At 45.0% G+C, this 26,324-nt stretch overlaps 1 protein-coding gene across 14 annotated transcripts in view; it reads left to right on the forward strand.

The window, feature by feature from the left end:
- The window catches only part of LOC6538267 (nephrin), a 67,623-nt gene that overhangs the window by 39,257 nt on the left and 2,042 nt on the right, over nt 1-26,324 (forward strand). For 7 of the 14 annotated variants that reach the window (XR_005561853.2, XM_039376940.2, XM_039376936.2 and 4 more), the window contains exons 3-17: nt 872-1,004; nt 2,078-2,292; nt 2,358-2,468; nt 3,010-3,222; nt 3,467-3,636; nt 5,024-5,159; nt 6,508-6,644; nt 9,312-9,450; nt 11,174-11,322; nt 12,534-12,684; nt 13,593-13,819; nt 15,074-15,248; nt 17,891-18,158; nt 20,873-21,120; nt 22,322-22,471. Coding sequence is in view for 12 of the 14 variants with exons in the window: in XM_039376940.2 (XP_039232874.1) it covers nt 872-1,004; nt 2,078-2,292; nt 2,358-2,468; nt 3,010-3,222; nt 3,467-3,636; nt 5,024-5,159; nt 6,508-6,644; nt 9,312-9,450; nt 11,174-11,322; nt 12,534-12,684; nt 13,593-13,819; nt 15,074-15,248; nt 17,891-18,158; nt 20,873-21,120; nt 22,322-22,471 (2,622 nt within the window). In the remaining 2 variants the exon portion in view is untranslated. The remainder of the gene's footprint in view (nt 1-871; nt 1,005-2,077; nt 2,293-2,357; nt 2,469-3,009; nt 3,223-3,466; nt 3,637-5,023; nt 5,160-6,507; nt 6,645-9,311; nt 9,451-11,173; nt 11,323-12,533; nt 12,685-13,592; nt 13,820-15,073; nt 15,249-17,890; nt 18,159-20,872; nt 21,121-22,321; nt 22,472-26,324) is intronic. The other 7 variants (XR_005561854.2, XM_039376941.2, XM_039376937.2 and 4 more) reach the window with 2 other exon arrangements.

Genomic DNA, 26,324 nt, shown 5'->3' on the forward strand with positions numbered 1-26,324 from the left:
AAGCGACAGCCGCATTATTGTGCAGGTGGGGCAAAAATAAAAGAAGCCGCTCAGGCGGAAACAATGTGGAAATTTTACAGGTTGCCCTGTCAAATAAAATAACACAAAACATGGGCCCAGCACACACAAATTCACAAGAAATCATCTTTTTTGTGTCGAATCAAAAGGGAAGAAATAACGCAAACCGGGGAAGGAGAAGCCGACAAGGACCAAAAATGAAACATCAAGAAACATCGACAACGGCAAACGACGCTGGTGACGACAACCGGCGAACGGAAGCGGAGGACAAGGACAATGCGACAACGGCGGTACAAGACGGTGGGCGGCTGTGGGTGTCGGTGGGCGTGGCACCTGCCAGCAGCTGTGGGCGGTGGGGCGTTGACCGTTTTCGCTGGCGAGGGCGTGGGAAGGGGGAGGGGGCGTTGCTGCCGCGAGTGGCAAGCGGAAGCATTGTGTTAAAATAACAAACAATCAGCCGAATCATGCAGGAAGTGCAAATAATAAATAAATATATATCGCACTGCGAGGCATTTCTTCAAAATCAACTTCGATTGCCGACGACAGCTAATAAAATACAAGAAAAGGCGAACAAAATCCGTAGGAAATCAATATGCTCTTACAAACACAGTGGAAATCTACTATAATTTTTAAAAATGGTTACTATAAATATTATGAATGTTTTAATAACAAGTTGCATTTCCAGAACTGAAATTATATCTTTTTGATTTCTTGCCAAATCGAGATATAATATAACCTATGTTGACAGCGATTCTGATGCATTTATAAGTAATGCATTTACTGATAAGTAACCTAGTTTTTAGGCGTTTTTTTTCCAAGTGCAGTGATATAATAAACCTTCTTTATCTTTCAGTACCCGCTCGATTGGTTTGGGCCGCTTTGGGCAAAACGGTGGAGCTGCCCTGCGATTTGACGCCGCCCACGTCGCAGGATTCGGTGAAGCTGCTGCTGTGGTTCAAGGACACCACGGGCATTCCTCTGTACAGGTGAGCTAAAACTACTGCTTTATATGTGCATACATCCTGGGGGTCACTGGTGCGTAATCAGCCACTCCGAGAGCCTACGAGACAGCCATCCATCCATCCGTCCGTCCGTCCATCCATCCATCCATCAGTCCATCAGGAGCGTGAAATAATCGTCAGCATCCTTTTGCTACACCTTACGTGTTTTATATTTTTTTTCCCCGCCAAGCGCTTTTGGCTTATTTCCGGCAGCTGCCACATGTGCGTACAATGTGTGAGGTTGTTTTGGGGGCAAGGATGCGCCCGTCATAATCCACTTTGTTATAATAAATGTAAAGCACATCCGATTACGGCTGTCGTTGCTAAAGTGTAGCAAATTTTCACGCACACACGCATATGGACCCGTAGCCATCATGATATTTTCCTGCTCTTTTTTTTTTTTTTTTTGTTTTCATAAATTTACGCTGATAAATTTTCAATATAAATTGTGGCAGCCAGCGTGTGCCCTGCATGCCAAGTGGCAAATGGCAAATGCCTTCCGACTTTGCGTGCCGCTGCCGGCAGCCGGGAAACACTCGGTAAAACTCTCGGGAGCACTCATTAGAAAGGGGTTTATGGGGTTGGCAAAAAGGGGGAAAAGGGGCCAAAAGGATCTGTGTCGGGCCAGTCGTGCACGTGAAGTGGCCGGTACTCGATAATCATAAGCGGCAAAATGCAGCAGGAGCAATGGCCACCCCAGAGTCCTGAAATAAACTGAGTAATTTACTAAAACAGCAACAAATTACTGCAATTTGCGCAAAGCTGCCAAAGTCGCGGGGCAGACGAAGAAGAAGGAATACAAGAGCAGTTCGTCCTGGCACACTCCACACTAAACTCCTGGCTCATGGTGTGCAAATTGAGCGTCATTTTTTATGGACCCAAATTATGCGAGGGGCGCTGGAGGGTTGGATGGTGGCCATGTCGGCCAACTTATGCTCCTCGCATATGCTTATTTATGACATCTAATAATCGCTACATGCTGCCACGCCCCCTCACTTACACTTGTACTTTCGCCATCCTGATTTTTCCCCCACTTTTTCCCTCTTCTCCCCTTCCAGTCTGGACTCGCGGGGCGGCAACGTGAAGTTGGCGCCACATGCGGCAATAGCTAGCGATCTGGGGCAACGTCTGTTCTTCAGCATCGGCGACAATCCCAAGGATTCCCGCCTGCAGATCAACGATGTGAAGCCGGAGGACGGTGGCGTCTATCGCTGTCGCGTCGACTTCTTCAACTCCCCAACGCGCAACTTCAGGCACAACCTGACCCTAGTTGGTAAGTGGCAACAGTTCGTTGGATAGTGCGCATTATGGAGGCATCATTTTTCGTATCCATTTCAGTGCCGCCCGAGGAGCCGCGCATCTTCGATGCCCAGGGCAAGGAGATATCCCAGATGGCAGGACCCTTCCGAGAGGGCTATGAGCTCTTTCTCTGCTGCCAAGTGAGAGGCGGTGAGTTAACAGATACAAGTTCCTGGCTATTACGTCAGGCAGCTGACAATAGCTGAGTACTGGAAAATATCATAGTTAGATATAATATAATTTGATTTAATTATCATTGTTAGAGCAGAAAAAATGTTGCAAAAACGCGTAATGGCGTTACTCTAAGCTCTATTACGATAATTAAAAATTAAACACAAACAAATATATAAAACATGAGTGCTCTTGAATAGTGTAAGCTAAACGCAGCTTATGCTCGCAGTCAACTAAGCGCAAAAAATGCATTTTTTTCGGCACGCCATTTACAGGTTAATCCTCTTTAATTTCAATCCCCCCTTTTTTTTTACTGTGCACTCGAACGCACTTTATGCGGTGGTCTGACCCACTTAACTGTCGTGCGTTTCACTGTGTTTGTCAGCGCCACAGCAACCGCAGTCAGACGCATTGTTTACCATCGCACTCAGGAGTGTCAATTGCAACCGGTTGCAAGTATCCTTCACATCCTGCAGCATCATCTCACTGTCTCTCTGTCTCTTTCTCTTTCTGTTTGCAGGACGACCCCCGCCCAAAGTCACCTGGTGGCGCGACGACACCGAGCTAATCGGCACCAGTCACACATCCGTGGAGGAGGGCGCCACCGTGATGGTTAATCAGCTGCTGATTGGAACCACCACGCGGGACTTCTACGGAATTCGCATCGAGTGCCGGGCGCAGGGCACACGACTGGTGGATCCCGTCCGCAAGGATGTCACCGTGCAGGTTTACTGTGAGTCATCAGCCCCAACAACAACAACAACAACAACAACATCAACATTTCCAATAAACATTTGCCATTCATTACAACACAGCTCCGCTAGCCAGCTACTTGGCAATAAAAGTATTCCATTTCAATGCATGCCATGAAAACATTCGTTGATTAGCTGACTTGTTGACCAAAGGGTCCTTTTATTGAACTATATTATATACACATATATATATATTTACTGTATTGTGCACTTTTCCATTGGCAGTGAAACCGGTGCGCGTAAAGATTGCAACTCCCAACGAACTGCTGACCGCTGGACAACCGATGCCCATACGCTGCGAGTCCTGGGGCTCGTATCCTGCGGCCAAGATCACCTGGCTGCTCGATGGCGAGCCCATTCGCAATGCGGAGGTCACCGTGCACAGCGACAAGGAGGTGAGTAAATGTCCTGGCCAAATTGCCCGAAAATGTCTGACTATTTTATGGAGTACACGATGTGGATAGCTGGGCGAAAGGCGAAAGTTTTCGTTCCCAGGACAACGCAACTTTGTGCCCGGAAAATTTGCTTCGAGCGTTTGACATTTGATAGCTGGCCGCAGTGCAGCAGGCACTTCCACTACTACCCATATAACACTGTGCGGCACTTAATAGCTCCAGATTCTCGGGGCAGCAACAAAGGCAACCGAGGCGACCACTGGGTGACCCTAAATGCTAGCCGGGCAAACTTTTCCCAGCAGCCGCAAAGGGAGACAGAGAGAGACAAAAGGACGAAAGGACGAAGGGACAACTTGACTCTCCGCCAGCCGTCGCTTCTTTGATGAACTGCAATGGCGAAAAGTTTTTGGCCAAGCTGCACAAATTTGCACTCCATGCAGCCAAAGGCCAATGATTCGGCTAATGTGCGAATTTTTATTGGTATCCATCGTCCTTTGCCTTTTGCATCCGCTGGTAGCGATTTTCCTCCACTAAAGTCAGCATTTATCAGTTCCTTTTGCCTATCCGTTGAAGGTATCGAAGATGTCTCAGTTTTCGGCATCCATTAGTTGCTTTTTTTTCGTGGTGCCAATGCCACTGCCACTGCCACTGCCTTTTTCGCTTTCTAATTATGCCATGTAAATGGATAGTTGCTGCCAAACGTCGTCAGGCATTAGTCAACTCGTGCATAACCGACTCGACTTCCATCTGGGGGACACAGATTTCCACACACGAAGAGTCAGAGGGAGTCCTCTGCGCTTGTTAGTTTGCCTGGACGGGCATCGATTGTTGCCAAAACGTGGCTCGACTTTGGAGCTCGGAGCTGGTTGATGTCGTAACTTAATACCCAGTTTGCCATGAGATCCTCTGCTTCGCATCCACATCGCCTTACCCAGGACTGACTGACTGGGTAAACTGCTGCACACGGACATCGGCTTAGCTCGAAATTCGAGTCATTATTTTCAAAGACCATGCTGCAAAATGCTACTCGAGTGGCCACAGCGCCGAAGAAGAGCTAACGAAGGCCGCCTATCAAACGGGGATATATGGCAGCTCTAAAGGAGTTTAAGTTTCACGTAAAAGTCCAAAACATTTCAGGGATAGAGAGTATCGCAGGAACATGATATATCGTGTATTATTATATAAAGAGATACAATATCTATACAATAAGATGATGAAATTCCAGACAACAAAAAGCTGGGTTCCGTTAACAAAAGCAGCTTAAGTCTTGATAAATAGCATTTTATATTATATATATATATTTATATTTAAACCAAAATCATTCAATTTTTACCACCGTGTCCTGTAACTAATACGCCGTTCTTTTTGCACCATTTATTTTCCGCAGGATGGGAATATCACCACGAGTATCCTGACATTGAAGGTAACATCGGAGAACGATAATGCCGAGCTGACGTGTCGCGCCACGAATCCCTGGTTCTCCGGTGGCGCCATCGAGGACAAGCGCATCATCCGTGTGGCATGTGAGTACATACTCCAGCATATTCCTCCTCCTTTGGTGAACTGCTAGTCTGGTATCCCACTATGAGCACCAGTTGTGTCCTGTGGAATAAAGGCTGCTGGGCATTTGGGTCTGGGTCTCGGCTCTGGGCTCTGGACTCTGAGCTCTGAATCCGGGCCACGGCCTTCGGAGGCTTTTGTGTATTCTTAACACAACTGCCCAGGTTCTGGGCCCATTTCAGTGTGCATGTGTGTGCTGCCGTGTGGTCTTGACCGAGGAAAGTCCAATTAGACGCATATTACGCCCAGAGCCAGCGTAATTTTATTAAGGCCAAAGGATCCATAGGATCCAAAGGAGCCAACGGATCCGGAACGGAGCCAACCAAGTTGGCTGGAGGCCATATCAACCTGTTGGCCGGCCACCTTCAGCTAAGCGGCTTATAAAATGCAGTCAAGTTGACTTCAATGTCGTGTTCTTTGACTTGCCTTGATTAAATTTGCACCGTTATGTTTCTATTGCTTTCCTTTTTTTTTTTACCGGCCTCTATAATATTTGCAACATCCGCTTCCGACTTCCGCTTTACATTATTGCCTCCCTTGCTTTCGTTGGAGTTTTCTTGTATGACAGAGTGCACTGGGAAAAACAAGCTACGGATTATGTTCTTATACAAATTATTCTTTGGTTCTTATCTTAGATAATATTTAATGAAATATTTTGATATTTGTGACTACCAGTTTTTAAAATTAAAATTGTTCTTTAAACCTTGCTTAAAGTTTACATTTCTATCGAAGAATGCTCCATTTTTCGAAGTGCATCAAACCCAGGAAATCTGAATTACCTGCACTCAAATCAGGCCAGCAGTCGACTCGATTTGCCAGCTCTTCATTTTGTGTTTCCTTTTAATAATTCAGCATAAACGTCGGTAATTTTTTCGACCGCTCAGCCCACGTCATTGACATTTGCGAACTGTAGCATAACCACCATAACAGTAGTTGCTCCCCGGCTCCATACTCAACTTTTGAGGATGGCCGACAAAATACTGACTTGGGGTGGCCCAAGTGGCGCCAAGAGTCTTTGGGGCGCGTATTAGATTTTTACAACCGTAACTAATAGTCCCATTTGGCGTGTGGTCAAGAGGACGAGGAGAAGAGGCCTGCTGTGGCTCAGTCCAAAGGAGGTACGGCAGCTGGGGCTAAGTACATTACGCAATGCTGCTGGCCAGTAGGAGTCGGAGTTCACCTCCTGGGCCCATTGCCGTTTATTATTTTGACTTTTATTCAGCCATTCGCTGCGCTCATTAAGCCGGATGCCGCACTTACTTACTTACTGACTCAACTTCTTCTATATTTTTTTGCTGCTTTTTTTCACAGATCCACCCACGGTATCGGTGCACTTGGCCAATGAAGATCCCAGCCGGCTGGTGACGCGGGCCGAGGGCCAGAATGTCACTTTCAAGTGCCGGGCAGATGCCAGGCCGCCGGTAACCAGCTACTCCTGGTTCAAGAATGTAAGTATATGACCAACTGATTTCATTTTCACTCCAACTCATCATCGTCCATTTTCACAAGCTGACGTGTATCGGACACTTTTTGAAATTTTTATTTTCAATTGCCCCAAGGCGTTCACATTCTTGTGGCGTTTTAGACGCAGACACAATTTTGCGGTTTAATTTAATTTGGCAGTAAGAGTGTTAGACTTCGCATTCCTGCTGTGCCCAAGGATAATGGTGGTCAGGAAGTGTGTGCCGACCAAATGCTGAACTCATTTTTCAAACGTCTTATAATTGGCTCACGATGTCCATTGAAGTCTATTCGTGTTGCAAATTATTTAACTATTTATCATGCGACAAATAAACCGAAAGAGATTGGGATTGCCCAAACTGCCACAGTTGGATATTTTTGTGCTATTTTTGGGCCAATTTTGTGCTGGTCAACCATTGTTGACCGACCGCCCGACTGTGACTTTGTCTTGGACTTTTATTATTAAACCGCATGATTCTGACATCCTTTGACAGTTTTGTCCACATGGCACATCATCATTTTTCATAACAAGCAAAAACCATAAAACCAAGCTCATATTTTTCCGAGCTCATATTTTCCCATGCCATTCTACTCTTTTAACAAATTGCCAAAATCATTTTGACCGAGAAGGGGATGGTTTTTTCCAAAAAACTTCTCATTATTTAGGGCACTTTGATTTTTGATTTTCGGTTCGCCCACTTCTGGCAGTGGCATTAATAGGCTACGGGTAAAATGAGGCAAGGAATTATGAAAAACGACTGGCCAAATGTGCGCAAAAAAAAAGTTATAAAGAGCCAGCGTTCGATGTCAGTTTTCTCGTATATAGATTGTTATTATCAGACGCTTTTTGCGCCATTCTTTTGCTTGGCAAAACTTTTTGCACTGGGTCAACTTAAACTTTTGCAGGAGGGCTCGTACCCGCAAAATGAAGTTGAAATGCCGGGCGAGGAATCGAATTAAAGCCAGTATTCGAGCGAAAACACAAATGAATGAATGTGTGTTGTTGCCAACTTTGCAGCTCTCGGCATTGTTAAATGCATTATGGCACAAGGGCCAATGCAATTACCGCCCTCCATCAGTGCAGTCATGGCTTTTTAATGAATTTTACAAATAATCAAATGATGCAGCATGGCCAATTTGCGGCGTATCTATAACGCGTGTTTCCAGAGGGCTCTAATGCGTTGCTGCAAATTAGCTGTCAATGTTATGGAACACACATAGGTGGTGTAGGTGGACAGGGCGGCGGAAGGAGCTTAAGCCATTTAAATTGCATTATTATTATTATTATGAATTAATTAAATGCATGTGCAAATGTCAGCGGGGATTTCGCTGCTAAATGCATAATCGAATTATTCCGTAGTCAAGCTTTGCTAATGGAGCATTTGCATCCGCATGGAGTCACTTGTCCAGCGAAAATCGGCGACTGCGAAAAATTCAATGAGCAATTCGAGTCGAGTGTCAAATGCTGGATGCTGAATGCTGACTGCTGAATGCTAAATGCCGAAAAATGCATTAATTTGATTTAATAAAATCCATTTATTATTTGGCCCACTAAAAAGACCGCATTAGGCGACGGCAACCGCAGCAATTCACCCACATACCAAATGGAGAAATGGCAAATAGCCGGGCGGGAAGCATTGGCTCCATTGTGGTTGCCATTTAGTGCTGCTAGTGATGGCGATGGTGATGGTGGTGGCGATGGTGGTGGCTGTGGGTACTGTGGGTGCTGTGGTCACTCGACAATGCAGCCAGGCACCACCGCAATTTGTGCCATCTCAGGCCACTCGGGACAATACTTTTCGGCACATGTGTGTGCATTCGAAAGCAAATAGGGAAAAGCCCCCAAAACAAGTCATCAAATGAAAATTATATATTTTTTTAATAACTCCGTATATATCTAAAACATTATGTGATTGCAATAAAATCATTACATAGTTATTTAAATGGGCATATTTTCATTTATGAGTGAAGCAATACTGATTTGATTTGATTCTTCATTCTCAGTTTTATTTAAATGTACAGCAAATTGGCCTATATATGTGGGCAGAAAATAATATTTAATGAGTAATTGAATAAATTGAATGAAATTAAAAATGTTTATAGAAAGATTCATCAAAGGGAATTTAAAAAGCTTGAATTGAGTAGATTCATTATTAAGCACACTCATATTATGGTTTGACTTCATCGCTTAACTTAAAGCCCAGTTTAATTTTACTTTATACTATATTTTGACTTCATCGCTTAACTTAAAGCCCAGTTTAATTTTACTTTATACTATATTTTAACTTCCTCGCTTAACTTAAAGCCCAGTTTAATTTTACTTTATACTATATTTAAACTTCATCGCTTAACTTAAAGCTATATACTATATTTTAACTTCATCGCTTAACTTAAAGCCCAATTTAATTTTACTTTATACTATATTTTAACTTCATCGCTTAACTTAAAGCCCAGTTTAATTTTACTTTATACTATAATTTAACTTCATCGCTTAACTTAAAGCCCAGTTTAATTTTACTTTATACTATATTTTAACTTGATCGCTTAACTTAAAGCCCAGCTTGGAGTGGCTTAAGCAGCTTGCCCCCCATAAATGGATTTCACAAGCACAGAGCATTCTGTACCGAATTAATAACCCCTTCTTCACATTTCAGGGCATGCGAATGTCGGGCGAGAGCACGGAAATAATGCACTTGACGCAATTGGAGAGGGAATGTGCGGGGGCGTACGCCTGCGGGGCCACAAACACGGAGGGCGAGACCCGGAGTTCGAGTCTCACTTTAAAAGTGCAGTGTAAGTACGACTGGCGAAATAAAATATACACAAAACTATGTTATATGGGGCAGCAGCAGCAGCGGCAAAATGGGGGGAAGGGGGGCCAACGACGTGATGAAACAGCATGGCGAACCGGAAACGGAAGTTGCAGAATAAAATCAAAATCAACAAGCGATGGCTGCCGGAATGGGAGTTTGCAACTTTTTTTTGGGGGCAACGGCGGATGGGGAAATTGCTTAGAAATGATGCATGACCGTCGCTAACTTCATCTGTAACTGTCGGGCGTTTGTTGTCCGCTTGTTTACAATTGTAAAATTTCTGAAATTCATGCTGCCGCTGGCCTAAACAACCGCCATTGATTTATACACACGCACTGACAAAACTTTCGCCTATAAATCCAGCACTCCGCAATTTTCCGCTCGCCCAAAACGAAAAAAACTTTTCATAAACCTCACGGTTGCAAGCAAACCGATTTTTTCACAGCCCCGGGTCGAATTTCCCCAGCCTTTTGGCCATTTTTTTTGAAGTGATTAATGTTGATTTCATATACTACTGCTCCGCACAAGCGATTTGGTTGCATAAATCAGAGCGAAAGCTGCACAATCGACGAAGGAACTCGAGTGCTTCTTAAGTACACTATTTGGCCGGGCTCGTGTATCCACATATGGCATTTGCCATTCGCATACAATCTCCGAGAATGGGATCCTTGAGAGCGATGGTGCGTGGCCCATTGTTGGCCGCATTTATTGTGTTGTCAGCTTACAAGTACAAGTAAACGAAAAAAAAGAAACGTATTTTCATGTTGCCAACGCTGGAAAACCGGAACACTGCCACGTCCCTTTTGGCTGCCACTTTGAAATCTGAAATCTGAAATGCATTGCTGCAGCCCCTTTTCGGGCACCTACGACAGTTTAAGTAGTTTATATTTGAAATTATGAAAGTTTTGCGGAGGGAGACGTCTTAGCATTGAGTTTGGGCTTTAGTTAACTTTTCCCATATTTGGGCACACACACACACAGGCACACTCACTCAACAGCAACAAGTTAGCAGACAGATGGCTTAAGTATGCGACGGTGAAATGCAGCCGCCTTGTGATAAAAGCCAAGAACGTAGTAATGAAGCTTCGAATGTTTATCTGCCTCGGCGTGACTTACATTTTAAAGGCGGCTTTCAGCACACAATCTGTGATGCTGGAATACACCGGGATACTCGAGTATTCAAACACGACAGACACATTTCCCTGGGGGCCAAAAGGCAGTGCTTCCGCATATCTGCTCCCATTTTACAGCCAAGTGAAAGTAAAATGCCAAGCGACTCGCTTTTCTTTCGATACCTGGCACACACACCAGATTTCCCCGCTAAGCTACACATAAAATAAATATAAAAAAAAAAGAAGGAGGACTAGATAAAAAAAAAAAACAGAAAAGAGAACTGAGAGAATACAAACCCCCTCGTTCGTGAAACGGAAACATGTTAATTACTATGCTCAAGGCTATGTAGCTGGCTCCACTTCCCTTTGGACTCCGCAGCCTCTCGTTCTTGCCTCATATTTGTGTGTATTTTGAGGGGGTTTTTTGGGGCGGGGGGTTATATCCCCCCCGAGAGTGGGCGGCAGTTGTTTGCGCACCGAGGGAGTGGGCTGAACGAATTTAAAATGGAAACTTTTTGCTGCCTAACAACTCGATTCGGTGTATATTTATGAAGCTCCCCATCCACTCACATCTCACTCTCATCCTTTCAGTCTCGCCGCGCTGTAAATCGGGCACCGAACAAACCTCCATTGGAGCCGTCAGCCTTCACTCGATCCTGGTCAAATGCGAGGTGGATGCCGATCCGCCGGACTCCGTGCGCTTCAGTTGGACGTACAACAATACCCGGAACGTGTCGCCGGTAAGTCAGTAGCACAAGTACTACTTTCTCTTTTGGGGCACACACGCAAAGAAAAATATATATTTTAATTTGAAATATAATCCAAAAGTATATTTCAGTTATCAGTTATCGTTTTGTCTTTACGTTTTAAAAGGAGTCACGTTGTTAATTGGTATAACAATTGGAATTTAATTGATTTCATAAAATACTCGTACAATGATGGTTGTTTTGGAATCAAGTTCAAAGCAGTTATTTCACCGTGCATCGGACTGGGGCAATGGCAAAGGTACATGCCTCGTCCGGAATCCAAACCGAACTTATTGTGTCTGTAATTATGCCGGGAAACGTGCTGCAGCCGGAGTCTTTGGCCCGACGACTGTCGCAATTACTCGGAATTCCATGCAGCCAGTCAGTCCGGAAGAATAGAAGTGGGCAGGAGTAGATAGGCAGGATGGTTGGGGGACTTGGCACCCAAGTTCGAAGTCGGGTGCTATTAGCAGAACTTGTGCTAAATACTCGAGGGTTGTCTGGGATTTTCGTTCGACAATTCAGAGGAGCAGACGAACAATGGTCGAGGTGGAGCATCGAGCGTCGTACGTGACTGAATTAAAATTTAATCAAAATGTATAAATTCGGAATGGTGGGGCAGCCATACACATACATACATATACCGGGAACCGATTCGAGGGAATTTAAAATGCAAACCGTTTAGGTGCAAAGCGAAGGAAGGACTGCAGAGCTGGCAGAAAATGGCAGAAAATGGCAAAAAATGGGCGAAAGACAGATGGAGGAGGAAAAATAACCAGAATGGCTGACCAAACGGACCGAAAGACTTGCATATGTGAATCGACTTGCCTCGAAATGTCGGTTCTGGGACAGCTGTGCACAATAAATAAAGTAATTCATTTACCGCAAAAGTTATTTGAAAATCTGCACGAAACCCCAACCCAACTGCCCCACATTGACTGGCCACCGGATGACTTATACCGTCTCCAGTTCGATTCGTTTGGCTTGCAATAAAAACTTATTTGCCTTCAAATATTTATGCCCCCATCCGTAGTGGGATTCGTTTTTGGTTGGATGCTCTGGGTTTGCTTTGATTTCAATTCGATTTGGTTCGATGGGTGGGGGGGACGATGGAACTCGAGTGGAAGTGCATCCTGATCCTTCTGCCTACGTTCGCACAATGAAGCCGCCCGCCCTAATCCCCGTCTGTTTACCCTACATTACAGGTGCTCAACTCGAGGATACAGTCGAACGGACTGGCCAGCACGGTGACGTACCTGCCCCAAACGGACTCCGAGTTAATAACGCTGGCCTGCTGGGCCAGCAATGCTGTGGGCCGCCAAACGACGCCCTGTCTGGTGCACATCCTGCCGGCAAGTAAGTGGAACTGGAAGTGGAGGAATCCTCCTCCTCCTCCGTCGCCCATCTCCTACTCAAGTCGAGTCGAGGAAGTTGTTGCCACAAGATGCCGGCACTTACCTCCATCTTCGCCGCAATTTAAACAGTACTGGTGTCGGCATTGCCACCGGTGTCGGTGTCGGTGCTGGAGTCGGAGTCCTTCCTCCACCCGGTCTATCTCTTATGCACACATAAGGATCTACTTACATAATTGGCGAGTGTGTACCGGGTGAGGGAGCGGATGGACTGGCTGGCATTGCCGTCGCCGGCACCGGTGTAGTTTGCCCAAAATGTTGCCAAATAATCCGCAGGTTGAACTGCCAGCCGTTGCTCCAGGACTTGGCCAACTTCGATGGTTATTAATGCAAAGTACACAGAAGCGTGGTGATGCACTCAGGAAAAGATTTTAGATACGTTGCCGAAACCACTATATAACTCTTTAAGAATATAGCAAATTTTGTATATTATGTAGATTGACTCATATAAATTGACCATAAATAACCCGTTCAACACTTTAAAACGTAAAATATAGTGATTAAAAAGGGTTTTTTGCCTTTTGAACAGGAAGCTCTTATAGTTCAACCTCAGCTTGGTAACATTTTAAAGACAGTATAGAATTATAGAGCAATTTAGTTATCCCCACTTTGTGCATCGCACCCTTGGGCCAAAATTAAAGCTGACTTCCATAATTTTAGGGGCGTAGTCTCCAGTCTTTATTTTTGTTTTAACGTGGCAACGCCTTCATTTACGGCAAAGTGGCGCTTTAAGGCGACAGGAGCTGCGTTTAAATGCAATTACGGCTGGGGTGGCACCATTAAGTCCCGCCTTGTCTATGACTATGACTAACTGCATACCGCCCTGTCCATTGGTACCTTCTTCTTCTGCAGACACCCCGGAGGCACCGAAGGCCTGCGAATTGCGCAACGACACCGTCCTGGAGGTGGTTTGTGTGGCGGGCAGTGACGGAGGACTCTCGCAGTACTTCATGCTGGAGGTGGTGGGCGGTGACCCACTCTACTCAGGAGATTCGGGTGGATCGGCGGCCCAGGGACGTGGCCAGTTCAGCGAGGCCATCGGCCTGGGCGACAACGAGATATCCACGCTCAACGATCAGGTGAGTGGCACTGCATCTGGATTCCCCAATCCCCGCCTCGAATTCAGTTAGTCTAAGTTGATAAGTTCCGGCAGGGTAAACGCAAATTGCTCAATTAAATTAAAATTTACTCACGGTTCGGCAAACAGCCACCAGCTAAAAGCGAAACAGAATCAGTTACAGCATCTGATTCACATTCAGATTCAGAATCGGGGTGAATATAAGATAGATCTGAGTTCTGAGTGCGAGTTTGGAGCCTTGTGAGTGTGTGCAATAATTCACTGGAAATCCATATGGTCAATTAGTGTGCATGTCCTTTGACTTTTCTGCTTGAATTATTAATAAGTATTTTGGGGGCACTATGGAGTACTATGGAGGTGCATGGACGGGGGTTTTCTTCAGCTCAATTCGAGTGTAAAAGGGACAACATAATTAATGCTGTGGGTCTGGTCCCCAGGTCCGATGATTTTACCCTTTGTCCAGCCACTCGGGTAGTGCATGCTGAGTTATTAAATTATCTCTGTCACTCCTAGATGGGAATATCGTATGAAAATTTCATTTCATTTCGTTTGGCTGCCCTCAACAGCCTTGATGAAGCGCTGAAGCTGGCCGGGCGAGTTTATTAGCAAAGTAGCCAAGCGCAAAGCTCATCACGAGGATGGTCATGAAAATGAAAATGAAAATGCTACAACCATCATGATGATGATGATGATGGCCCGACATCATCTCCGGACTCCTGACCCACGCCCTGGTTGCTCCTTTGGCAGGCTCCTTTGCAGCTTTAAAGTTTCATGCTAGATAAAGGACACACACATTCGTCGTTGGCCGTGAGGTTGGGGGAGGGGGAGTGAGGTTGGAAAAGTGCCGCAAGGACAACATAAATTACTTACGCTTACTTGAGTGGGAATTTGTGCGTAACCAACGAAGCTCACTCGATTGTGTCCCATTACGGCAAACGGATATTCAGTTTTAAATTTTAGACAGTGTCCTGTTTCTGTTACTGTTTCTCTTTCAGTTTCAGTGGCTGTTTCTCTTCTTTTTTTCCGTGGGCTTCAGTACAGTTGTGCCTTCGCATTTTTCAGGCATGAGCAATTATTTATGCGTTTGGGTCTGCGAATGGGACAGAAAAGTTAAAAATACATGGCATACTTTGCAGCGTGTGGCGAGTGAATTATAAATGCGCCTCTTGTCATGCCCGCATTCCAAATCAGCCAAAACATACAGATGTATATATATATATATATTGCTATATAACATAAATGTCTATAATTCCAGGCGACATCTGCACCCATCTTCCGCATGCAGGAGAACAGTCCACAGTTTCGTTTGAATAATTTAGAGCCGGGACGTGAATATCAATTTTTAGTTTACGCCGTCAACGCCAAAGGACGAAGCGAGCCGCCGGTGGTGATTGAGAATGTACGCGTGGCCGCCCAACTGGGACCATATGGTGAGTGCCCCAATCCCCAAATGTGATCCTTTCCTGTCTTCTGTTTTGCCCCCCGAAAAAAAAGCGACCCGATACTTCACAGTTGAGAGGCGGAGGCTGAAAAACAAAAAAAGGCAGAACTCTCCTGCTAATCACATAAAGAGCACGAGTTATGGCCATCCGAGTTGCTAGTTTGTGGGTCACTTCTTTTCCAAGGCCAATAAAATGCCCAAAAAACCTGAACATGAAACTGTAACCGAAACCGAAGACGAAACTGAACTGAAACTGGAACTGGAACCCTTGAACAGCTGAGGACGGAACTGTCTAATTCAACGCTTGACTGCATTTTCAAATCAACGCAAGTTCGGGGAAATCGTCTTCAATCAGCCGCCGCGAAAAGTTCGCACATGGCGTCACAGGGATACAGGGACACAGGGACAGAGGGACACTGGGATGTCCTTAGAGCGCAAAAGAGATGCGAACTGCCTAACAGTGCCACCCCAAAGGACGAGACGCCCTTTTCTAATCCACTGACTGAGTTATGCAGTGGAGCGGAAAGCATTTCAGCATTTTCCATCAATTCTTTGAGTGGGGCACACGCATATTACGTATACGCAGGGGCGTGTAGCAACAGCCTCTTCATTTTGCTCCTGCCTAACGACATAATGCGACTACGTGTGTGTGTGTGTGTGTGTGTTTTTACATGTGAGGTCCTGTGTGCGTATGTGCTTGTGTGTGTGTGTGAGCCAAGCGTAAGCGGAATTGCTTCAATTTTCGTTTTGCTTAACGGCCACCGTAGACACTTTTCTTTTATTGTTCCTTTCGCCATTCGCAGCTCTCTCAGCTCGCACACAACTACGAGAGTACGACAACAATGCTGTCATTATTTTCATGCTGATTTTTATTTTTATCTGCATTTCCATTACCATTTCCACTTCCACTTACATTTTTCCCTCCCTTTTTTGGCCATTTTCATTTCGCTTTTGGTGCGCTTCCTTCGCCCAGTTAGCCATAAATCAGTCATATTGCCCGATTTAATGGGGCTAATTGCATTTGATACGCAAATGTTCGATTGACCGCACTCACTAGATTTTCGGAACGCACTCAATTCGCTGGCGAAACCCTATTTACATGAAACAACAGCTGCCCGGCATTTCTCGCCGAAGTTACTTATGTATGTTAATGGGCTGCCGCAGACTCGTAAATTCGGCCTCTGTGATTACACAGCCGAGACTATGGACTTGGCAATCCCAAATTTTGGTTGCTGGGGATCCTTCTAATTTATGCGGAATTTTAACAACCACCTAGCCCACGCAGATTTTCCTTGTGCGCCGGCATATGTGGAGCCGATAAATTCCACCAAACCAGTTCAGGAATATAAATAAAATGAAGCCAAATCAGCTGACGCTGATTTAAATCAGTTTACGCAGAACTCATCAAGAGAATTTATTACACTTTGCGCGCCGGCTAAGGAAAACGTGAAAAATATCAGGCAAAGTGGCCACTTGAGCCGGCAGAAAAAAAAAAGCATCAAAGCCGTATAAATAAGGAAAACAATGTTGGCAAAGGCGAAAGACGAAGGTCGGGAATGGAGCAAACTGATTAAAAAACAGGCTGAGATGCCGTGAACCTTAGCATCAGAAGCCAGCCGATTTCCAGACGATCCGCATCCAGTGCAAACGGGCCGGGCAATAACAAAAATTAAATTGAGCCGCAGGTGTAGGCAATTTCCACTCAAACGCTCACTTCAAAAGCCACGACGATGGAATGGACCAGGAGCCAGGACATGAAAATCGGAAAATCTGTAAAACCAGAAGGAAAGGAAAGCTGGTCCTGGCAATGTTTCAATTCCGAGGCCGTTGCTTTGACGGCCCGCAAATGGAGCGGAAACGCTTGGATGCCAACCAAAATGGAGGGGCTGGCATTAACGAATGTCTGGCATAAATCTTGCCCGGGGATCATCTTACAATCAGTTTGGCCTGGGCCTCGGCAGGTCCTGGGGCTTGGCTCGCACATTATGTTGCAATTTCCGTTGGCTGAAAATCTAATAAATATAAACAATGCCTCACATGTTGCTCATAATTGTCGAGGCTTTGCGGCAAGTGCCATCAGTTCTAATCGCTGGTAATAAGTGTGTGGCCAAAATGGCCTTTGATTTTCATAATTTCTCCAACGCAGCAGCCACTATTTATCATACCGCCAGAACTCATATGACAGAGCACCCAGCGATTTGGCTAATTTCAATTTTCAACCCAAGGGCCCAAAAAAGAGGGAAAACACAATAAGCAAACAGTCAGAAGCAATCAGTTAGGCAAAAGAACACGGCACATCACAGAAAAACAAATAAATAAATAAACGGCAGCGAGGCGAGGCAAACAGAAATCAGCAGGAGCATCAAACTAATTCCGAGCAAATAACAAATCATTGCTAGGAGCCCTCAAACTATCTAATGCTCCATCTACGATCCACTAACATTAGTGCACTGGAAAAAGTAAACGTGAAAAACTTTGCAGACTCCGGCAAATAGTCCCATGTTAAATATTTAAAAGTATATGTAGTATTAAGCTTTAATGCTTGTATATAACCAATCATGACCTTTGTTTGGATTATTTTTCTTCAGTGAATGTAATGGTATCCCCGCCTTTTTTTTTTTTTCGTTCCAGATGAATCCATTCTGTCCGAGGACCCAACGCCCGCAGAAACAACACATCATGGGGGCGGCGGTGTGGGCGGCAGCGGGAGCTCCAGCGGCCTGGGCACCGGCGCCAGCACGGGCAGCGGCCCGGAGAAGCAATCGACGCTGCTGATACTCGCCGCCGTCGTGGTGATAGGCGCCGTCGTGGTGACGTCAATTATCGTGGCCGGCATCGTCGTGGTCTGCCGGCACAGGCCGCGGCCACCTGAGCCGCAGGAGGTGCGCAAGAGCATGCGGTGAGTTCTGGAGTCCTTTGTTTTGTGGGTTCCACATCCACATCCGTATCCACATCCACATCCATCCGGATGCTGGGAAAACTAATAATGAAATTGTTGGCTGCATGTGTGTGTGCAGAAATAATTACTGAATTATTTATGTGGGGCACGTGACTGACAGCCGAGAAAGTTGTGGGCGAAAAACGTAGCATACTTTCTTGCGCATTTCTCGCTTATGAGTACTACGCAGAAAGTAATTAAATGACAAGCCGCTCAATCAATGGAGGTGGCAGCCGCACTTTAAACTCACCTGCCTGCAGAAAGGTTAAATTGGCAAATCCGGACCTGATGGTAAATGTTGGGTTCATTAAGGCGATCGCCTAAGCACCAGAGAACTGCAGCAAGCCACCGGCACCCTAAGTGTACCCGCTAAACACCGGGAGTCTCCGCACCCGGGTGTTTGGAGACACCCTAAATTTAGCAATGACAAACACCCGGGTGTTTTGCCACCAGGGTGTTTTTTGTACTTGCACAAAAAACACCCGGGTGTCTGCTGTGCAAAGAAGTTTAGGGTGGGTGACGCGCAAGCAAGGATCGGCCGCAGGTACTTTTCTGTATGCATAAAAATTGTATGGGTGGAAGCGAGACACGGTCCAAAAAATTTAGGGTGAATGGAAACACCCAAGAAAAAGGTCGTGCACATGTTTTTGCGTTTTGATGTATCTAATGTCTTTACAAAAAACAAACTTATGTATTATTAAATAATATATTATGTATATTATTAAATATTATTTATACTTAATTAACACAATTCTATTTCTATTGTTTTTTTTTTTATCATTTTAAAAAGAAAAATTATACATACAAAGTTAAATATGGTAATTAAATATTAAAAATTTTAACAAAGCAAATAATATAAGATATAAAAAAGAAATGTCTATTTCGTGTTGGTTAAATTTCTGTAAATAGAATGCATAATTCTACAGATTTTCGGCATAATATATTTCGTTTTTCAGTACTTAATGTACTTTTCTTTTTCGTATGTTACCTACCACAGGCACTCAAATGTCTACCAGACACCCGGGTGTTCACCAAAACACCCGGGTGTTTACCAAAACACCCGGGTGTTTACCAAAACACCCGGGTGTTTACCAAGACACCCGGGTGTTTCCGAGAAAAAGGCACTTGCCTTTTTCTGCATGTTTGCCTTCTCTACCCTTCGTTATGAGTGGCGAGTGTGATTGGTACCCGCGACGTAGGGTGCCGCATTGATTCGGGTGCGCAGGCACCAGGGTGTTTGCAGACACCCGAATATTTTGACCGGGTGTTTGTATGTACCCTCGAAAACCGGTGTGAGTGGCACCCGCACTCAAAATTGTTGAGTGTGATCAGGGTGGCTAAAAATGCCACTCTTGCAGTTCTCTGCTAAGCACTTTGAGGCCGCCAATCGATTAGAGCCGAGCACGCACCTGCCCAGTAAATTATGCTTAGTCTGTAATTAAATTAATTAAACCTGCACCTGACGACCGAGCCGGTTCGGTACGGGCAGCCCAACAGGGTCAAAGTCCAACGGAAAAGAATGGCCGTAAACGAGGTCCGGAAACGAGGCAGCCGCACAAGTTAGAGTTTCCATTTAAGATAGGAAATCAGCGCTGTATCTGCGAAAGGGTCGCGCCCCGTGGGTGGATAATTAAGCAGCTGCTTAGCTGATGAACTCGTCCTTACCACCATCTCTCCCTCCTCCCCCCCCCTTTCGCCTGGTGGCTAATGAAAAATAAACACAGTGTACCGCCTCACCAGCTTTTGTATCGACGTGGTACAGGTCCCCAATGCCGATGGTATCCTCCTTTCTTTGATTTCAGGCTGGCCCCACTGATTGCTCAATAATGAATTCGGGCAACCACTTCAAAGCGGAATCCAACGAAATATTAATTATAGTAGCCGAAAATAGTCGCGGGCACATCAAAGCGAATCGCATGCGGGTCATTAAATGGTCATCACAACTGTCAAACGCGCTCCATGGCGTGCATAAATAAAATGTGCCCACCTGCTTTTCCATCCCCTCTCACCCACCTCTTCAAATTTGAATATGAAGGTGCCCCCTCCCACTTTTTCAGTCGCATGTGCGTCTATGCATAAATTTTAATGATTTGCCTTTTGCGGCAAAGTATTAGTGCAAATATTTGATGCACACATGTGCGCACTGCTGACTGATAAGAGAGACATACAGATGCCGAGTGCGGCATAATAAGCTCCACCGTCGGCATTGGTTTTACATTTAATTTACAATGGACCATCGAGCAGGCTGATGAAAATTCGAGGGTCCTCAAGAGAAATGGTAATATTTTGCCCAATTTTTATCAATGCGAGTGCCGAGTCGATAGCGAAACGCGCATTAAATCCGCTTTGCAAAGGCGCAAAATGCGAATATTGCGCATACGCCGTGTGCATCGCAGCACGAATTTATTTTATTTTCTGGTTTTTGAAAAACCCAACCACCGCCACCCACTTAAAAAGTTGCCCAGTCGTTTCCCCGGTGATGGCGAGGCCTTGAATGTAGCTGTTTATATTGAAATTCGAGTCGCCTGAGAGCAGACAACCGGCAGCTGGCTTAGTTTCTCCAGTTTGCTAAGCTGTTTCGCCGCACCTTGGGAACTATTAGCCGTTAAACTTTTTCCATGCCGTATAGTTTTCAATGTCTGATTTTTCTCGCATTTTTCTCGTTTTTTTTTTAGGCCGGCGAGAAACGATGTGCCGAGCATGTACATCGAGGAGGACGAGCTGAACGAGCTGGAGGAGGGCGGCGGACGAGCGGCGGAGATTAGGGCGCGTGTGGCCCCGCCCAATTCGCACCTGTGCGGCGGCGGCGGGATGCCGATGCCCGGTGGCGTTGGGTCAAGTGGCGGTGCCATTGTGGGCGTGGCCGGACCCCATCACTACATCTCCGAGAGCTTCATTCAGTACGCGCAGCCCAGCCTAAACGGTACTATTCCAAAATCTATACTCAACAAGCTGTAGTATGTGTAGTTATGTAGTTATTTATCCGTAGTCCTAGTCAAGTAGTCATCAATTTATCAGGCCTTGCATCTATCTATGCATCCGTGCTTTGAGACTGCGATTGCGATGGCGATTGTGATTGCATCCCCAATTGATTTTGCTCAAGAACTTTTGAGTTGCGACTCGAGTGCGCACTGGATATTAATTTTGTATTTGTATTCGTAGCTATAGTTGATTGATTTGCCTCATGTAGAAGTGCACTTGCCTGTATATATATTTAGCACACATAACTCACATGATTTGTAGCCATTATGTAGATTAGTTTAACATCTTGTTTTCGATTAAACAATGCAAAGCGAATAAATTGTCAAAATCGTTTTGGCATGCGAACACGAACACGAATTTGTTTCTAAAACTGGCAGCTCACATAACAAGACACACATTGTTTTTTTCTTTTAAATATTTTATGATTGTGCCATAATTGATATGCAATTGAATATTTAGTTAAGTATCTGGCATGTGAGTAGTTTGCGCGGTGGACGCGCCGGAGATCAACGCACCACAGGCAAAACAATTAGGTTGGCTTGAGCTGGCGCTAATGATGCGGTTGAACACTAAATTGGCTGGCAACTAATGAATTGGAGCACATGTAAATGAAAAACTAATTGCCCCCCATTTGGCATTCACAAAAGTAGCTTATGGCATTCGAGTACACACTTTTTCCAATTAGCGCAGATCAAAGTGTTTAATTTCGTTACATTTGCGTTGATTCGCATTCGATTTGATTGCGATTTGCGAATGAGTTGAGCGACTGAAGCGTTTAGAGTCGAGTATTTGGAAGATATTTCGCATTAGCCGGGCACACCCCCCCCCATATAGACCACCTAAGTTCCACTAAGTTCCCGCCTGACCTAGCCATAGTACTCCCCTTCACTTTCTCTATAACTCCGCCTCTTTCTCTATTTCCACTTCCCTGTCTGTGAAACTAACTAACTCTGTAGGTAGCGCAACACTATCCACTTGCTTTCCAACTGTCTTAATCCTCGACTTGAAGTTGAAGTTGTAAATACCTTTGCCCAGTATTTAAAGCAATGTAGTGAGCCCCCACACTCCACAAGTACAGTACGCAGCGTTGTCCTTTGCGAGAGTCCTAACTCCTAACTATACCATGTTATCCATCCACCCAGGCGACGTGCTGCTGCCCCTGCTCGTTACATCCAGCCAGCCTTGCAGCACTAACTCCACCATCTCGAGCGTGGTCCTGGCCATGCCCCAGGCGAAACTATGTCCTGATCCTGCGAGCCGAAACACTGCCTGGCCGCCCGAATGTATGCAAAGTAAATTTTATGTAACTAAATCCGTGCAGCAGGTCGAACGACACAACCCAAGCCAGAAACTGAAACCGAAACAGACACAGATACAGATACTGAAACTGAAGCTGAAACAGGAACAACTGCAGTTGCAGCTGCAGCAGATGGGCAGCCATGTCTGAACCCAAAAATTCTCTGTCGAATTTGTCAGTTGGAGATGTAGTAGATGTAGTAGGAGATGCAGGGGATGATGTCCGCCTCTCAAGTATTTTTAATATCCCCATACCCGAGAACATTGCTACAGCACTTGCTCCATTTCACATTTTAATTTGTCGTCCATTTGGCATCCCAATTTACGTTGCTTGTTACGTTGCCACATCCCTGCACTCACATGTCTTTCATCTGATTTCCTTTATTCCCTTTGTGCATTTGTAATTATTTTAGCTTGGCTTTGTTGCCAGGCAAAATGCCGCAAAAAAAAATATATCCAGAAATTTCCTTTCATTTGCGGCATTCCCCATGATTTTCTTTGATGCGATTGCTAACTCGGTTTTGATGCAGCGCAAATACGACTAGGTTTTCTGCCGAATGCATCTGAGATATTAAATCAAAGCTAATTGAAGCATATGAGCATTTTCTTTCCTCAGCAATTCAAGGCTAGATACACATTAGACTAGCGCATCGGAGAGTGCAGGCAAATATTGTTTTTAAAAAGGATAAATGCAGCATAGCCCCCAGACAATCGGGGAAGTACGGGGAACATGAGGCTGTTTGCTTAGACATTGTTTTTTGTTGACATTTCTGTTTATTTTCCTCTGTAGCTACATATATATGGGCGCTCATGTATCACTCAGTGCAGTGCCAAGTTCTTTTGGGATAAATCGCATAAATTTCGGAGCACAGTCGACGCACTGGCAAACAAACATATGTACTATGTGCGTAAACATGCCTCAGACAGCAACAAATTTGCAAAATTATTTGCTGCTTTAACCCATTTTGCCCGCTCTCATCCACTTTAACCCCGCCCTCCACCACCCAAAGCTCAGCACACTCTGTTTGCTGTGGCAGCTCGTGCAGACTTTGTTTTAACTTTGAATTGCATAAATTTTAATTATTTCGAAAGCACTAAATTAAAACACAAAAATAAGCACAAAGGCACACAAACACCAGTGAGTTTTGCCTGCGCCTGACGTGCCAACATGCCGGCAAATGCAAATATTATTTAATGGGCAGATGTGTCGTATACGTGATATTATTGCTAACACAACATCATCGCTCCTCCTTCCTGTTTCCCCACTTGCCACCCGATGCGTGGGTTCAAATGTCGCAAATTAGCTAAATTTGATTTTGTCAGCGATTTAATTTTATATTTTCATTACTTGCAGCATGTCCTTCCGCTCGTTAATATCGTTTTTTTTATTTTTTTTTGCACTACCCCCTGGCAGGCTGTTTAATTTATGTGCGCCGCGAGCTTGTGGGGCATGTGACATGACACGACTTACATACATCCACATTCGGAATTCCCGCTCCAGTGCTGCCCTTTTACCCGGCAGAACGTAAACCAAGTCAACTGGCTTACAACATGGCACTAACAAGTGCCAAAGTCTGAAGTGCGCCGAAGGAGCGGTCCAGAAAATTTTCTTGTAGCTGTTGCGCCCGGTTGCCAACTAGAAATACACACACACAGTTTGGAAACTCTCTTCGCTGGGATTACACTGAGTTGCAAAGCAGCTTAAGCGATAGCCTCGAAATCTGATTGGGCAGCACAAGTATTAGATTTCATCGAGATTTCTATTAGAAATGGGCACACCTCGCCAAATAGAGTTTTTAGCTCGTATGCAGGTGTTTCACTCTGTTTACTTGAATAAAAATGCTTTTGTTGTTATCTTACTTAGCTTTTCACAACCTAGTTTCTTATTATTGAATGCTAGTTATCTCTGTTTTTCCTAAAACGAACAATGCTGAGTTAGAGTAGTAAAGGTCCCAGGTGGCAGCTGCCCAGGAATTCATAGTTCCCGGCATTTACGCAGCGCTGTCAAATTGAAATAAAAAGGTCCTGGAAAGAGCAAAACGCTTACAGCGCCGTAACTCAAGGCAAACAAGTGAGCGAGAGTGAATGTGAATGTGTATATATGTATGTACATATGTGTACACACTCACAAGCCGGGAAAAGACACCCATTCGCATCTTTACATCTCGGCAGTTGCTGTCATTAGCCAGCATTTTTAATTGCATATGCCAGTCTCGCGTGCTTCACCGTACAGGTGGCACTGCTGGCACTGGCACCGAGCAACGAAGGGCGAATCCCCCAGAGCAGTCAAATTCGTTTGGCTTTTTTGTGCCCTTCGCCCCTTTCTACAGCCATATCTGCGTATGGTGGTGATGATGGCATGAGAGATGGAACTGCTGCTTTTTTGTGCACATTTGTTTCATTTTCATGCTGCTCCATTCATTTGGCCCAGCATCGCGTTTTTGTCTCATTGTTGCCGTTTGTCTTGCTGTTTGTGTGTGTGAGTCAAGAGTCGCGAATGTCTGAGCCACGTTTGTGTGGCCTTCGTCCTTGCTGGCCCGGTTTTTACTATGCGTATTTGGATTGTAAGTAATGCGAGTGGGTTGTCGGTTGTATCTGCTAGGTTTTAGGTTGTACGTTGTTGGTTGTAGGTTTCATGTGCACTCCAGCGGCACTCGTCTAATTAGACAAAGTTGAGACCCAGCCACACAGCAGCCACTCGAAATGAGCACACGGCGCCATTTGCTGCGGCTATGTGATGTGATGGCATGGTGGCATTATCTTAAAGACTCCTTAAAGCACATGTGTGTGTGTGTATCAGTGTGTGTGTATCGGTCTGTGAGCTCTCACTTTGATGTCTCTGTCGTGCCACAAAAAATGCCGCAGAATTTGCCTGAGCAACATTGTTTATGCGGCAGCAGAGGAATTACACAGCAAGAAATAACGTTTAATTAACTGGTAACGCGTTACCTACTACTTATAGTTCCCTCACAGTCACATGATCCTTAAAAGGATTAAAAACAATCCGAAGGAACGCGTTTGAAGTATTAGTGCTTCTGAGAATCTGAAAAATGTTCGTGCAGCAAATTAATGTCATTTACCATTCAGCGGAATACTTAATTCAATTCCACGAATGTTTGGAAACAACTTGTGGGCTGATTATTATTTTTGATTTCCAATTCTGTATGATAAAATTTTCTTTTTGTGCACACACGCACTCGCTGTCCGGAATCCTCAATGTCAGCGCTGTTCATTCATTTGTCGCCGCACTTCCGTTTCCGCTTTCCACTCCCCCCCCCCCCCCCCTCGCACTTTCCTGTCCTGGCACCATTGCCTTTAGTAGATTTTTCCGCTTTTTGTGTGGGCCATCCAGGCTGGCAACATTTTTGCGACTTTTGACATTTTTTAATGCTGTCAGGCATGGCGTGAAAGTAAACGTGAAAGGCCACAGCCACAACCAAAGCCTCCCAAGTACACACACACGTAGAAACTCCAGAGAGCTGCCTTAGTTTGTGCGCCTTTATGGCCCAAAGACGCCACACAAATGTGACATAAAAGGCGATAATAATAAAATATCACAGGGTGCTGGGGCCGAGCCACATCAAATAGCAAACTGCAAAATCGTAAACAACAAGCGCTAGATGACGCTCAAGATTCACTTGATTCACTTCATTCACCCCTGCGACACAATAAGTTGGACCCACAATAAAAAGCCAGACTCAGTTGCGCCTTCACATGAATTCTGGCGAAAAGTGCCATAAAAATTAAGAAATTGTTGAATTATTTTACGTTTACGAGCGGAAGGGCCAATGGACATGAAGAGAGTGGGTCCCAGTGAAATAAAGTGAATATTTATATTGAAATCTTGTT

The sequence above is a fragment of the Drosophila yakuba genome, chromosome 3R (assembly GCF_016746365.2).
Source record: "Drosophila yakuba strain Tai18E2 chromosome 3R, Prin_Dyak_Tai18E2_2.1, whole genome shotgun sequence".
Lineage (NCBI taxonomy): Eukaryota > Metazoa > Arthropoda > Insecta > Diptera > Drosophilidae > Drosophila > Drosophila yakuba.